The sequence below is a fragment of the Scleropages formosus genome, chromosome 2 (genome assembly GCF_900964775.1).
Source record: "Scleropages formosus chromosome 2, fSclFor1.1, whole genome shotgun sequence".
In the NCBI taxonomy this organism is placed as follows: Eukaryota; Metazoa; Chordata; class Actinopteri; order Osteoglossiformes; family Osteoglossidae; genus Scleropages; species Scleropages formosus.
In genome coordinates, this window is record NC_041807.1 from 41,559,726 (window position 1) to 41,575,515 (window position 15,790).

Here is a 15,790-nt window from a genome sequence, read left to right on the forward strand (position 1 = left end):
GCCCCGCACGATGTGGAAAGGCCTCACGAAAGATGTTTTCGATCTCGTCTGGGGGGGCAGGCATGAGTATGTGAGGAGGGAGGTCATGTACCTTCCGAAGGAGGAGGGAGGGAGGGATGTGCCTGACATTCCTCTTAAATTGGATTGTCTCTTCCTCTCCCAGTTATGTAACCGACTGGCAGCTCCAACTGAGCATCCAAAACCATTTACATTTACATTACATTTATTCACTTAGCAGATGCTTTTTTCCAAAGCGACTTACATCGGGTACTATGTAGTGTTACTAGCCCACACACCCTATTCACCAAGGTGACTACAGCACTAGACACACTACTTACAATGGGTCACTCATCCATACATCAGTGAAACATACTCTCTCTGTGACACTCACACACTATGGGGGAATCTGAACAGCATGTCTTTGGACTGTGGGAGGAAACCGGAGCACCTGGAGGAAACCCACACAGACACGGGAAGAACATGCAAACTCCACACAGACTAAGCAGGGATCGAACCCACATTCTCTTGCATCACCTAGGTGCTGTAAGACAGCAGCGCTACAAGTACTTTGTGCGTCTTTGGTTGGCCCATCCGATGCGCCAGTTGGTGAAGTCCTGGTCCAACACTGGGCCAAATGCCGAGACACGGCCCGCTCATTACAGCCACATTGTAAAGTGGAGTAAAACCACAGCAGCCGGGGTCGAGGCAGAGACCCTCCTTAAGCACAGGGCCTTGTATACGGCCTTGGTCAAGAGGAGAGGAACTCAAGTTCTTCTGGGGCTTGAGGAGGGCACTTGGGCTAGGATTCGGCCAAAGGAGCTTGACCACCATCTGCAAGATTTGAAATGGCATTGTCTACAAAGTAAGTTTCCGGTCAAAGTAATCCTGTACAGGCATAAATTGACCAGCCACCCACTCTGCCTATGACTCCAGTGCGGCGAGAGTGAAACTCTAGCACATGCTTTTTGAGACTGCAGACAGGAGCGGGAGGTCTGGCGTTTGATGACTCGCCTGTGCCGGAAGATTGATCTGCAGATGGTTTTGACACACGGCAGAGTCTTGAAGGGATGGAACCCTGGTGCTCAGAAGGCAGGAGCCGTCTGGACGTGGCTGGTGATTGGTGTGGCCAAGCAAATGCTTTGGAACGCAAGAACCCAGCTGGTCCAAACAAGGGTAGACTTGGGTGTCCAGGGCGTGTATCATAAAATCCAGGCCAACCTAACGCTTAGGATGGAGAAAGATGTCACTCAATGGGGTTACTTAGAAGCCAAAGAGAGGTGGAAGGGCCTCTTTTGGCTGTAACCCCACAGGTCTGTGGCAGATCCTCCATCCTTAGATAAGTAACACGCGTCCTTTCACACTTACAAAATACTGCAACCCCTATTTTTGGTGAATGTAAGTGTTGTGTTTTGTGGTGTGTTATGTGTTTTATGTTAGGTGTAGGGTTTCTAATCCTTTATGGCACATTTTATTTAATTTGTACAATTTTAAAAATTTATAGCACTTGTTGCACTTTTAAATAGTCACTTATAAATGACTATGTGTATGGTGTGTTTGTCTTAATCATTTATTTATTATTTATTTATTCACCATGTTTATTTTAGTGTAGTGTAGATTAGGTTGTTGTGTGGGTGCATGTTATTTTCTAGTTCTGCATATGTATTTTATTATTCACCTATCCGCTATCCCCCTAAAACATTAATACGGAAAACGTGTTGCGAAAAGGGAAACAACTAAAAACGGTAGGTAAGGTGTACAGTAACACCCTGGGAACAGGCCAGGGGACCACCCCTCTTGAGCGGTTAATGTTACAGAGTAAGTTCCTTTTAATTATTTATTATGTATGGTTTTAAGCCTTGGGGTATGTTTTTAGTGTTTCAAAACTTCTGCCGTGCGGTCTTTATATTAGCTGGTCTTATTGATTTTTAATGTTTTATTTTAGATTTTATTATTGGCACGGCAGTTTTTAGGATTAATTTATTTATTGAATAAAGATTGTTGTAATTATCACAAATGATGAGTAGAGAGACTTGTTTCTGTCGAGTTAGACAGTGGGAGACACCGCGTTGACTGAGTTTTTTTTCGGAGTTGGGGAGTGTTAGATCAGGGTTTGGCCAGCGCGACTGGACCCGGAGAGAGAGTCGCCAGGATTCGCCATCATCGCTCCATCCTCACTGGAGAGAGGGTGGATGTGAGGACAGGTCGCTGTCTGTTTCCTGCATCGCACGAAAACCGTGAGTAACGGCGGGAATTTCCCTCGGTGGTGGACAAGGAGCTCCAGACTAAAGCGCGCCAACGAGACGACGCCAGTACCAGAGACTGAGTCACAAAAGGGAAAAAACGTGTTCGTTTTCTTTGGTGGTGTGAATTATTATGTTTATTTGTATGGTCGTTTTATATTAAATGTTTGTTGGGTTTATTTCACCTGAATGTTGTGACAGTCCCTGTGTAGGTGTGAATGTTTTTTTTTGGGGAAAGGAAGGAGGAGCTGAGGTTGCTGTGTGTAAAGCATGGGAGGTTTGTACGACTGTAGTATAACAGTTAGCTGCACGACGCTAACTGGGCCTCTCCTCACCCTAGCGAGAGCCATACCCCGCAATTGGGGGAGCAACAGTACACGCATCCCAAAGTTGTGTTGTGGACACCACCGATTCACCTCCCATGCTAGTAATATAAAGAAAAAAAAACATCAGAATCGAGTGGGTGGGCTACACACATTTAAATGCTAATTAGATTTTATTCATAAATGATCTTCCAGCCGATACATGCCAAATAATTTTTAAATACATACGTCAGTTTACGTACCGTGCTGTATATTATAAAAGCTCATAGCCTTAGAAGATATATATTGTGAAAGTGTCTACAGTTCTTAGAAATTATAATTAGAGATGAACAATTCATCCTTAATGCTCAAGAAACACATCAGATTTACCAGTCTGTACCCACATACCTAATCTTTGACATAATTTTAATAGAACTTAAAGCAGCAGCATCGCCTTTGCTGTAGAAACACCCAGAAATTGCTCGAACGTTCCCAGCACTCGGGTAACTTCGGTGGTGATTACGTCATCAGTGCTGTACGCAACCACTCCCCTCTGGCCAATCAGGCGTCGGTGCGCGAGAAGTTGTCGTTCTCGAAGAGTCGGGAGGGTTCGGCAGGCTCGCGTCACCTGTGGCGAAGGCTCTCATTGGTTAGCGGGACTGGAGCGTTCTGGAAACAGCGCGAGCTGCATATAAGCGGCCCGTCTGAGTCGTCGCAGCTTCGGAAGCCACTGTAGGAGCGCGAATACTGAGGGAAAAACTTCAGCGCTGCGACCGACCGAGTGCGGTGAGTAACCGAGTCAGCGGAACTTTTCTCTCGAACGCGCTACGCGAGGATGCTCCAGTTGGTTGTTCTTCCTCAGATGACATGGCCTGGATTATTTGATATTTTCATGGTTAAAGAGCAATAATTTAAATTAAGGTGTTCCTTCAGGAAATGTTGCCTCTATCTAGAAAATGTTTGCGCTTTAGTGATTAGCAGTGTGAATCAATCAGTCCTGTCGCTGAAGCGCTAGCTAGGTATGTTCATGTTGTGTCTACTGAGTGTAGATGTTTATTAAACGATGCGCTAATACGGCATAAATACAGCATGATGACGGGGAAAAAAGTAGTGAGGGAAACTGGATAAAGCTGGAAAGACTGATCAAGAAATTTTAAATAGGGATAATCAGACAAGGAGCTGGGGGGATGGTTAGTGATTATCAGCTGTGCTCAGCTCAGGGGTTGGAACCCTAACACCTACTGTGTATTGCTGCATCACTGTACACTGGAGCTGTCTATGTGCTAAATGGGGTCTCTGGGCTTGGAAAGTCATCAGACTATCTTAAAGTGTGGAAGTTATTACTGCTGAATTCCTGTAATACTATGAAATTGATGCATAAGTGACCTCTGAGTCAGGATATTTTGACTACACTGATTACACACACACACACATTTTCAGAACCGCTTGTCCCTTACGGGGTCACGGGGAACCGGAGCCTACCCGGCAACACAGGGCGTAAGGCCGGAGGGGGAGGGGACACACCCAGGACGGGACGCCAGTCCATCGCAAGGCACCCCAAGTGGGACTCGAACCCCAGACCCACCAGACAGCAGGACTGCGGTCCAACCCACTGCGCCACCGCACCCCCACTTCACTACACTGATTAGTGTTACATTAAAAAAAAAGTGCGTGACATGATGTCACAGCAGATTGTATCTAAGACATACTGGTCTAACTGACTTAAAGTAAGCATATACAATTGTTCCATTTTTATTTCAGGATCTATAGGGACCAGAGAAAAGATGTCAGCCAAAGGCCTATCAATTGGCATTGATCTGGGCACCACCTACTCCTGTGTGGGGGTGTTTCAGCATGGAAAGGTGGAAATCATCGCTAATGACCAGGGCAATAGAACAACTCCAAGTTACGTGGCCTTCACAGACACAGAGAGGCTCATTGGAGATGCTGCCAAGAACCAGGTGGCCATGAACCCCAACAACACCATTTTTGATGCCAAGCGGCTGATCGGCAGGAAGTTTGAGGACCCCGTGGTGCAGTCTGACATGAAGCACTGGCCCTTCAGGGTGATCAGTGATGGAGGAAAACCCAAAGTTCAGGTAGAGTACAAAGGAGAGACCAAAGCATTTTACCCGGAAGAAATCTCCTCCATGGTGCTGGTAAAAATGAAGGAGATTGCTGAGGCGTACCTGGGACAGAAGGTGTCCAATGCAGTCATCACGGTGCCCGCCTACTTCAATGACTCGCAGCGCCAGGCCACTAAAGATGCTGGAGTGATTGCTGGGCTGAATGTGCTCAGGATCATCAATGAACCCACAGCAGCTGCTATTGCTTATGGTCTCGACAAGGGCAAGAAGGGTGAGCGCAATGTCTTGATCTTCGACTTGGGGGGTGGTACCTTTGATGTGTCCATCCTGACCATTGAGGATGGCATCTTCGAGGTGAAGGCCACGGCAGGGGACACTCACCTGGGTGGGGAGGACTTTGACAATCGCATGGTCAATCACTTTGTGGAGGAGTTCAAGAGGAAATACAAGAAAGACATCAGCCAAAACAAGAGGGCGCTGAGGAGGCTGCATACGGCATGCGAACGGGCCAAGAGAACCCTGTCCTCGAGCTCGCAGGCCAGCATTGAAATTGACTCTCTGTATGAAGGCATTGACTTCTACACATCCATCACAAGGGCACGCTTTGAAGAACTGAATTCGGACCTTTTCAGAGGAACCCTGGACCCAGTGGAGAAAGCCCTGAGAGATGCCAAAATGGACAAGTCGCAGATCCATGATATCGTGCTGGTTGGAGGCTCCACCCGAATCCCTAAGATCCAGAAGCTGCTGCAGGATTTCTTCAACGGCAGGGAGCTGAACAAGAGCATCAATCCAGATGAAGCGGTGGCATATGGGGCAGCTGTACAGGCAGCCATCCTCATGGGTGACACCTCTGAGAACATCCAGGACCTGCTGCTGCTGGATGTGGCACCTCTGTCTCTGGGTATTGAGACAGCAGGTGGAGTCATGACTCCTCTCATCAAACGCAACACCACCATCCCCACCAAACAAACCCAGACATTCACTACGTACTCAGACAACCAGCCAGGAGTCTTGATCCAGGTATATGAAGGCGAAAGAGCCATGACCAAGGACAACAACTTGCTGGGCAAGTTTGAACTCACTGGCATCCCTCCTGCCCCGCGAGGAGTCCCCCAAATCGAAGTGACCTTCGACATTGATGCAAATGGGATCCTGAATGTTTCTGCAGTGGACAAGAGTACCGGTAAAGAGAACAAGATCACCATCACCAACGACAAGGGCCGCCTCAGCAAGGAGGATATTGAGAGGATGGTGCAGGAAGCCGAAAAATACAAGGCCAATGATGACCTCCAGAGAGAGAAGATTGCGGCCAAGAATTCTCTGGAATCATACGCCTTCAATATGAAGAGCAGCGTAGAGGATGAGAACCTCAAAGGCAAGATCAGCGAAGATGACAAGAAAAAGGTCCTTCAAAAGTGCAGTGAGGCCATCTCCTGGCTTGAGAACAACCAGCTGGCTGACAAAGAGGAATATGAACATCAGCTGAAGGAGCTGGAGAAAGTGTGCAGCCCCATCATCTCCAAGCTGTACCAGGGAGGGATGCCAGGCAGAAGCTGTGGAAACCAAGCGCGATCCACAGCTGGGTCCAGCTCTCAGGGACCCACCATTGAAGAGGTGGATTAGGAGAGAGTGTCAGCAATTGAATTTTTTTATTTATATGTATAATATATATATTTCACAAATGGGCATGCTTGAAAAGTGTATAGTTGTGAAAACTTTAAAGGTGAGGTTTTTTTTTTTGGACAATAAAATTACTCATGTGTAACTGCCTTCTTTCCTACACCTACATGCCTTAAAAGGTCAGAGGTTTTTCCTTTTTTCTTCATTACAAGGAGAAGGTAGGAAGGGAAATGGTTCACAATCAGACACCAGAGTCTAAAACCCTGTATTCTTTCCTGCTGCGTTCTAGCTTGGCTCATTCTCTTTAGAGGACAAGGAGAACCCTAACACTCAGATAACTGGATAAAGACCTTAAGCTACACTAATTTGTGCTCTTGTTGAACAATAAGGGGGCAAACTAAAGAACTTGCTGTTTAATAGTTAATTCTAAAGCCACTTCTATTATATTTAGTTGCAGGGGAGATGTGCTCATGGAAAGGTCTTGTTTCTTACATCAAACCTTATTTTGGCTCTTTAAGTGCATTAAAGGTTTAAATTAGATGTGAGGTCATTACATAAACAGGGAACCCTTATAGAGGTTCTGTACAAAAAAAAAAAGCTACAGCAGTTGAAAATACTTTCTTCCTCAGTTGCTGTTCAGTACAGTGGCAGTTTAGCCTGCTACTCAGTCAGCGTTTGTCCACAACAGATTTTCTTCTTTCAACATCTTACATTCCTTCAGTTTTCATCAGATTCCTTAGAAAAAAACAATTGCTTCCTCCCCCACTGATAATCTGAAGCAATCACAACCAGTGATAAAGGTACATAAAAACTGAGACCATTGACAATAGTACTGCCATACTGAATAAGCAGGTGCTGAAATCCTTTTCTCCAAAATGAATTGAGATACTTAAACCGGTTCCCCGTGACCCCGTATGAGACAAGTGGTTCTGAAAATGTGTGTGTGTGTGTGTGTGTACTTAAACTGATGGACCCAGTTATACAGCCTGAACCCTAAGTGGAACAGATTTCATAGTGGTAGCTCATCAACAAAGACAAGAAATTCTGCAAACAGTACTCATCACTGCAGCCAGTTTTAGTGATGTTGCATAAACCACAAATGAAAGTTTCAGCCTTGCTCAGGGGGATGACAGCAGGCGTGGAGATTTGTACCTGGGTTCATTGAATCCTTGTAGAAATAAACTAAAAATGTATTGACTCATTTGAGTCATGTAAACAGCTTTGAGGACACGACTATCCTGACATTAGCAAGAGTACAGTCTTAATCTGTGGTCAAATGACCATGTAGATGGTTGGCGATACTACACAATGCCTCCATTGCTATGGTACCTGTGCGCCCTGCCGAGTGAAAGATATAAGCAGTGGAGCTATGAACTTTCTCTCTACCATAAACCTGTGAGCCAAACTGCCACATTGCCACTTTGGAGCCTGTCTCACACCTGTCACTTCTGGGCAACTCCAACCTTGCACAGGACAAGCACTTACAACAAGTGAATGAATGAATGAATGAATGAAATAAAGGCTTTAAATATATTTGTAACAAAAATTATGTAGGTGTTACAGTCATGCATGAAAGTGCTTTTTACATGATTTTAAGTGAAATTTTTAATCTGGGAACCATAAGAAATAGTAATTTGACCACTTTGCAATGGGAATTCACATAATGGGATAATTTCTTGGAACAAATTAACCGTGTTTTGCCAGCAATCTGTGCATTAATTTTAAAGGATTATTTGAAAAGCATCATTAGGAAGCTCAGAAATCAGATGCGCTTGTTGTGGCTGGTTAACGGCTGTTGCTCCGCTTTGCCTTCTGCAGTCCGGGATCATACAGCCATGACCATCCCCACTCCGGGAAGGTGTTGTGGCCCATGAGGTTTGGATCCCCGGATTGGGGTCGCGTGCCACAGCTGGAGAGACGGACTCAGAGGATGGGGGCGTGTGCTGCAGCCGCTGCACTGTTTTCAACAACTTGTGTGATGGATTCAGTCTGGGCACTGGAATTCTCAGGTGGTTTGCACATTAAATCAAAATCAAGTGTGCAAGTATGGAATACCATTAAATACACCACACTAACTGCTTTAATGTGAGAATTTCCAGAGCTCAGTACCACATGTCCTGAAAGATGGAATGGAATAATGGCAAGCAGGGTATTCACAACAAGTCTGCATTAGTACATTACTCATTTGCTGGACATGCGCATTTCTCATTGGAAGCTCACCTGTGACAAGGAATTCCGAACAGAAAAGAACATGGTGGCGTACCTGAGCTTATAGTACATATGAACACACACTGGGGAAGGACAGGGAAGCACTGTGTCAAATTAACACTTTCTTTCCCCACTTACCTGTGTGGATGTTTTATGTTTGATTTTATAAGAAATGTTACAAACTAGAAAACAGCATTCCCTAAAAGATGCTGCTGTAGAACCAGTTAATGCAACAAGAAATGGAAAAATGCATCCCTGTTTTTCTGTATATATTCTTCATAATCTGGCTGTAAAAAAAAAAAAAAAATAAAGGATAGGTATACAAATGTGTTTGGCAGCAGTTCTGTAGTTTATTAAACGTTAGAATTCCATCTCTAAATGGTCCAGCTGGTCAGATTTTTTTTACATTTAAGATTAATGGTAATTTATGTTCTGTAATAAATGTTGAAATGTGACTCATTTCACCTCAGCTTGGGCTCAATTTATCACTGTGCGTAGGCACAAACAGCTGTACAAAGAAATACCGTGCCATTTGAGTTAGGACTGGATGCTTAAGCCATATACAAAATAAAGCTTATAAAAATAAAAGTTTTTCTGCTGATGAAAGAAAAATGTTAAAATCATGGACCAAAAAAGTAGCTACAGAACATTTAATCCAACTCGCTTATATTTTAAGCAACACACTAATGATAGAAAGACCTGTTTAAAAAAAAAAAAAAACCCACACATGTAAACTCCTGTTGGCTCCCACAGCATTCACATGATTCCTGTGTTTACCAGCAGATGTAACGTACAAAGTAGAGTAGGCTTTTTCCCCTGCCCGGCCCGGCCCGGCCCGGCCCAGCCCAGCCCCCGACCCCTGATATTATCGCAAGTCCAGATCTCTTTGAGATCAATGCTCTGTGTTCCACTCGTCTTGCTGTAAAAGCTTCGTGGAGGACACACCACCCCAGTCCGCCTGCCATAAGCAGTTGTCACTTCTTCCGTCTCACTTTGGGCTTCTTAACTGGACGGAGGTACGGGTTGTCGATCACGGTCTCCTCGCTGGGTTTCACTGCAGGTACCACACCACCTGGTGGCAGTACCGAGTTCTCCTTGTCAGCTCCTGCTTCGTCCTGAAGGGAGGGGTAAAGAAATCAGATCAGCTAAACCAAGAGACCTGTGACACATCTACAGATTGCAGTTTCAAATCATATTCCAAATACGTAACAATGAAAAATATATATAATTTCACAAAAGAAGCAGAGCCCTGATGATTCGCTACTGCTTGAGAACAAGGCTTGTACAATTTTTATATGTTGTTGTGGTCAGGGGTCTTGTATTTATATTACATTTATGGGTATGCATCAAATACTTGCACATTCCAACGGTTAAAACTAGGCAGCAAAATGTGAAAATATGTAGCGTGATCCCAAAACATTGCATCAATGCAGTTCTTGCAAATAAATGCAAAAGTACACCTGCAGCAATGAATGAAAAAATAGTTCAGATGCCAAGAAGTAAATCCCTACCTCAACATGCCATGACACCGTTGTAAAATGAAATTACATGTTATTCATGTAGACAATTCATATGTTGAAGCGCTAAGCACAGACGGAGGTTCTAGAAGCAGCATGCGGTAAGAGTACGGCAGCAGACGGCTCACAGTTACAGTGTTGCTGGGGGCATTTTCATTGTCTGTCTGGTCATCCTGCTCCGAGGAGTCCGTTTCCTCCAACGTCTGCAGCTCCAGCTCAGAGGGCAGCAGGGCATTCAGGTAAGGGATCGAGCTCGGCCGTGCCGCAATTACTAGCAGCATAATCGCAAACACAGCACTTATTAGGTCACATTTTAAATTACCCATGAGAACTGCAGCCATTTTTAGTCCTGTTGGTTTCAAAATTAAATTAGGTACTTGTGGCCTGCAGAGCTCTGAAGTCCGTCACAAAACTCTCACCATCTCTCAACCTAAAGCCATTTCATTCTGCTGACCTCAGACCGCTCATGACGTCGTGTTGATGTGACGTTCAGATGTTCCATCCATACAGGTCATGTACACAGACACCTGCGCTGGGGCCGTTCAGCATGTTTAAGGCACCGCAGCGGTGTGGAGAAGGGGCAATGACTGAACATGGGCAGAGAGACAGGCAAAACACTTACGAGGGAAGGCAGTGATGTCATCCTTAAAGAGGCTCTGCGTCTCGCCTGTTTTGGCCATGAACCGCGTGAGGGCTCGTTCCACATCCCGCCGCTGGGAGGCCGCCTTCTCCCGCAGCACTTGGTAGTCTGACACCGGCTCCCGAAACGTCTTGAGAGCAAACAGCAAGGGGGATTTATGGTCACGAACCCCAAGGCTCACTTCAACCAGATAACTGCCTTGACTGCCCAAACAATGACATGAAGGCATCATTGTGGCATGAGGCACTTGTTTAGAAACCAAGGTTACAATGAAAACAATGGCAAGGATCAACTGTGAGCACGTGCAGGCTTAGTAGTGTTACGTTACAGTTCCAATTGCTGTTGACATCGCCATCTCACCGGGGTTTTTATATAGGTGTGGGGGTCTGGAAAATCCGGGAGGTGGCTGGGGATATAAGGGGGGTGCACACGCTTCTGTCCTGCAGCGAGGGCTTTGGGCACCACAGGGGAATTGGTCACCGGGGCTGTAAAAACAGGGAGGGAAGGTGCTGAGCACTGGGCTGGATGCACCACAGCAACATGCTGCATTTCCACACCTCGGAATTCTGCACTGCTGGAAAATTTGATACCAAAAACTACCAAGTTATTCAGCTGAATGTTAAAATTAACCTATATTCTTGTGCACTGAACACAAAAACCAATTTACATAAATTAACTTAGCAGATGTGACTGAAAAATTAGAGAATAGAAAAAAAAACGCACCCTCATATCCATTAAGATAGAGGCCAGCACACATATTCATACAATTTCAGTAAGCCAGGGTAAACTTCCAGATGGGTGCAAAACTGCATTGGAATCAGAGACTAAATTAGAAAAAGTGAGAAGTCTTTGCTGCGAATGTTATACTGACAGCTGCAGAAGCGAAAGGCAGAGCATATGAAATCGCCACAAATCTGAGAACACACTCACGAGCGGTGATAACCATCCTCTGTGATCTCTTTGCGTACGTGGGTAGGGTGTCCACGTTGAAACCTGCAGCAGACGATGTTCAATGGCGTGTGTTAGGAACACAGGCAGACTCTGTCGATCTCGTAGTACCTCACAGTCAGATTTCAATCATAAACACACGCAAGGCTCCACCTGCCATCATGTTAGAGCAGACGTTTAGTCCCCGACTATTTCCCTCTGCTGTGCACTGGCAGGAGGTGAGCAAACTTCACTTTACTATTCTAATCTTCAATCAGTGAGTGTACAAAAGGAAGGAGAAGCACAATTCTCCCCAAAAAAAGAATCAGCTCAGCATCAGGGCGGCTTTGCATTTTCGCCCAGTGTCTTACCCATCTCAATGAGTGTGACCACTACGTCAGACAGCGTGGGAGTGCTCCGGGCCGTATGTTCGCAGTACGACTTAGCTGAACGCCCCACCTCGGAGATGTCTGCAAAAAAACAGCTTCCCCATAAATAAAGCGCGATCCGTATCTAGGAGCAGATGGATGCTCCCAAACTCACTTTACTGTTTTCCACATTTTCTACTTGTCCACTAGATCTGGGGTTTCACTTGTGGTCATGGCAAACAAACTGGGCACGCTGGGTATGCAGAGTGGTTACTCACAGCTCTGTATCATCTCTGTGAGAGACTCGACGGCCGCCTTTTCCGCACTCTCGAACCCGCATTCTGTCAGCAGCGAACTGACCACCACCTGCAGGGTGCGCCGACGAGCAAGGTAGTAGTTCTCTGCGGGGCTAGTGGTGGTCTTACCACTACCCGAGCGCTGAGGGAAAACACAAACACTGTGACCTATGCACTTAATTACTTGGAAATGTACAGTAAGAAGTGGGCAGAGCAGTCAAAAACAACACAAGCAAAAGGAATGTTTCTTTCAAATGCCAAGAATATAAGAATGTAGATAGATATTGTGAGAAAGGCCGTGAATAACAGTGAATTTTTTACTCAAGTAAAAAATACTCATGCAGAAGGAAAACTGATCAAGTTCCAAGTTACTCTGATTCAAGCAGTTTTTTTGAAGCCACTAGCAGCATTAAAAGCTCAAATACAGTTTTAATTAATAGAAAAACACATCTGCCATTCCAATAAAATAAGCAAATATACCAGGTAAACAGTACAAAAGACTCCAGTTTGTCAGCTAAGCTCTCAGTCACACTCTGATGTATGAACTGAGTCCAGCTAGACCAACAGTCATCAGGACAGGCAGTGGTTTATTTACAATACCAGACCATCATGGCTCAACAACAAAATATTTAGTTAGCTGCAACAAAGTACATAGCTTGCCCTCCACATCAGGAACAGGCTGAAGAGTCAGTGCACCCTTTAGGGTCTACAAGCTACACAAGGCCAGACTGCAGATTCCAGTGTGAGGGTAATGATGTGCCAATGAAAAAGTGGGGAAAAATGACTACCTGGTTTTACTATAAAACTGAGAACTAGAAAAAAAATGCAAAACGTACATTTGACTACATAAATAAGGGTTCGGCCTTCGAGAATAAAGCAAAAAACGAAAGGTCATTCGCCCAAATGAAAACATTTAATTTAAAAATAAAAATTTAAAAAAAAAAATCAGTATCTGTATACTGCTGCTGCTAAACCAAAAACTTCTCTTGTTCAAGAGGCATATTAATTGTGAAACTTTCTACAACTCTGTTCTACAATTACATGTTTAATCACAGCTCTCCAGCAGTATAAACGGATAAACAGTTTGTCAAAACTGGCACAGGTTGGTCTTTTTTTTTTTTTTTTTCCACCCCAGACTGTCATCACCTCATCGTCACTTTATTGTAATGTAACGCCGTAAGTCACTTTGCACAAAAGCAAAATCATAACAAGGACGCTGACAAAACCTCACATTCGCAGTGTGAATCTGACTATATTTTACGAGTCGCAGGCATGAGAGAAATGCTGTAAACATCCTGGAAAAGTGGCAGCACCTGGGGGTAACTAGATCAAGACCCTTTATCTCCTTTTACACACACTGAGCACCTCTGGAAACGGGGTAGGTTCTCCTGCACTTAAGCCCTGTTTGTAAAAAAAAAAAAAAAAAAACAAACAAAGTAAGCATTTTCACAAACAGCGCCGTGCACCTTCACGCCACAGTCCGAACAGCAGCGCAGGTGCAAGAACGCAAACTTACGCACAGCAATCCTTTAAGATGGGCCATATTTAAGGTCAGGACCTGGCGAAGCGGCGCACGGAGAACAACCTTCCTCCAGCGGTACGATACCTGTAGTCAAGTGCTGCTGCATGTGATGTAGAGGTGTAAAGAGCGCGTGTGTGCTGTCGTTTGTGTGCGTGTACTCAGTACTGCGTTGTGTGTACTGTGCTGTCAGAGTTGTCTGTCATTTGCACACTTACGCTGGGCATCGAAATGCTGTTGTGATGAGGCTCATGATGAAACATGAACAGACAAGAAAAAACACGTGTTCAGACGAGGATCATGTGCTGATAAATGAGGCAGTACGAATATTAAGCATAACTAGGGCAGGTACAAATAAATACAAGTACAATGAGTAATAATAGTGAACACTGAGTAGTGATGTCGAGGGGTCTAGAAGAGAAGTGTCACTAAGTGTTGCAGTGTTTACTACTTGCTGTAAGCAGTGTGATGGCCTGCGTCGCGTGTGTTGTGTGTACCGTATATTATATAATGTGTATTCTGTGTGTTCAGTACTGTCATGTGTGTACTGTAGTAGATGTGTGTGCGTATATTCAATATTCTTGTGAGTACTCGAGTGAGTGTGTGTGTGTGTGTGTGTGTGTACTGTGTATTCTGTCAGGCAGTGTACAGTAATACCGAGTATTCTGTAGTCACTTTACAGAGTTGCGTCTACTCTGCGTTGTGTGTGTGTGCGCGCGCTCTTACCGTCCCCGAGGCGCTCAGCGAGCCGCTCCCCACAGAAGCGGGGTCCGCCATGTTACCCAGTCCGCTTCCACCACAGACACAGACACACAGGCGTCCGGAACCCGTGGAAACGCCTCAGAGCCTCCGCACGGCCGTCGCTTCGCACTCCAACAAGACACACGGACACACGCGAGCCGAGCGAATGCTCATAATGCGGCGTTTTAGAGGAACTTAGCTACGATCCGCCCCTAGTCGCCATACGTGTGTGCGGAGGGATTCTGGGACACTTCCGCTACGTCATATCCGTCGCGTTAAAGGGTCATAGCAGCTAAACATCGATACACTTCGAAAGAGCAATGATTGTCTTGCTGAAAGCGTATCGCTGTATCTCTGCCTGCTTCTCTTATGTGTAGTCAATTTTTTTCGGACATTTTTAGAAAAAATTGCTTTCTCCCCGTCGGGGAATCGAACCCCGGTCTCCCGCGTGACAGGCGGGGATACTCACCACTATACTAACGAGGAGATGATATATAAGGGCTCCATTGTGGTCTTTTCCACTTTTCGTCTGTAGTCTTTGCGTCTGGGAGATGGAGGCTGATGGATTGAACCGGGTTCTGGTACCGCGGAATGTTGTGGCGAGCGGGACTTCTTGCGACGGTCGGCATCGACGTCAGAATTTCCTGTTTAATATTTTTGACTGAGAACTTTTTAGTAACCTTTGAAAGAAAAAAAACTTTCGTCTCCCCGTCGGGGAATCGAACCCCGGTCTCCCGCGTGACAGGCGGGGATACTCACCACTATACTAACGAGGAGGACACGTATTTTGTTATCATTTTAGATGTTTACATAATATCATCATTGACATGATATTTTAATTTCGAGTTATTTCTCTGTTAGGATTATCTGTTACAAACGGGAATTCAGGATTGTTTCAGTCGAGGCTCCCAGGTCCTGTTGCAGCAAACATCCCCAGTCCATTATACTGCTACCACCATGCTGTTTAACTGTTGGCACAATCATCATGTATCCTCATCCAAGTCTAACCTTCTTCTATTGTGTGATGTACTTTTTGTATTGTTCTCTGTGATGTTCATCACGTTGGGAAAAAAAAAAAAACATCTGCAAGATGAAAGTAAATTTAAATATGATACAAGCTTTTACTCTGAAATTCCATATTTGGTTTTTATTAGGTGTAACATGGCCCCCATGTCAACAAAAAAATTCCACCCTTTATTCATCAGTAGCACATTGTCCCAGAAGTCTTGAGAAACATCCAGGTTGTTTTCAGTGAACTTTAGAGGGGCTTTCATGTACTTCTCAGTGAGCAGTGGTTTACATCTTTCCACTCAGTGTCTTTT

The 15,790-nt window shown here is 45.0% G+C and overlaps 2 protein-coding genes and 2 non-coding genes across 4 annotated transcripts; 1 reads left to right on the top strand and 3 right to left on the bottom strand.

Annotated features, from left to right (window-relative positions):
- Positions 1-3,263: 3,263 nt before the first annotated feature.
- On the top strand, positions 3,264-6,397 carry LOC108923260 (heat shock 70 kDa protein). The gene is made up of 2 exons (XM_018733903.2): positions 3,264-3,328; positions 4,304-6,397. The coding sequence occupies exon 2, from the start codon at positions 4,327-4,329 to the stop codon at positions 6,253-6,255; it is 1,929 nt and encodes a 642-aa protein (XP_018589419.2). The 5' UTR covers positions 3,264-3,328; positions 4,304-4,326; the 3' UTR covers positions 6,256-6,397.
- Positions 6,398-8,786: 2,389 nt separating this feature from the next.
- On the bottom strand, positions 8,787-14,716 carry taf8 (TAF8 RNA polymerase II, TATA box binding protein (TBP)-associated factor). The gene is made up of 8 exons (XM_018733908.2): positions 14,454-14,716; positions 12,191-12,350; positions 11,916-12,014; positions 11,548-11,610; positions 10,978-11,102; positions 10,600-10,747; positions 10,106-10,248; positions 8,787-9,575 (listed from the first exon to the last, which is right to left on the bottom strand). The coding sequence occupies exons 1-8, from the start codon at positions 14,502-14,504 to the stop codon at positions 9,435-9,437; spliced, it is 930 nt and encodes a 309-aa protein (XP_018589424.1). The 5' UTR covers positions 14,505-14,716; the 3' UTR covers positions 8,787-9,434.
- A 166-nt stretch (positions 14,717-14,882) lies between these two features.
- Positions 14,883-14,954, bottom strand: trnad-guc (transfer RNA aspartic acid (anticodon GUC)). The gene has a single exon. It is a non-coding gene; the product is annotated as a tRNA-Asp (tRNA).
- A 218-nt stretch (positions 14,955-15,172) lies between these two features.
- On the bottom strand, positions 15,173-15,244 carry trnad-guc (transfer RNA aspartic acid (anticodon GUC)). The gene has a single exon. It is a non-coding gene; the product is annotated as a tRNA-Asp (tRNA).
- Between the last annotated feature and the right edge of the window lie 546 nt (positions 15,245-15,790).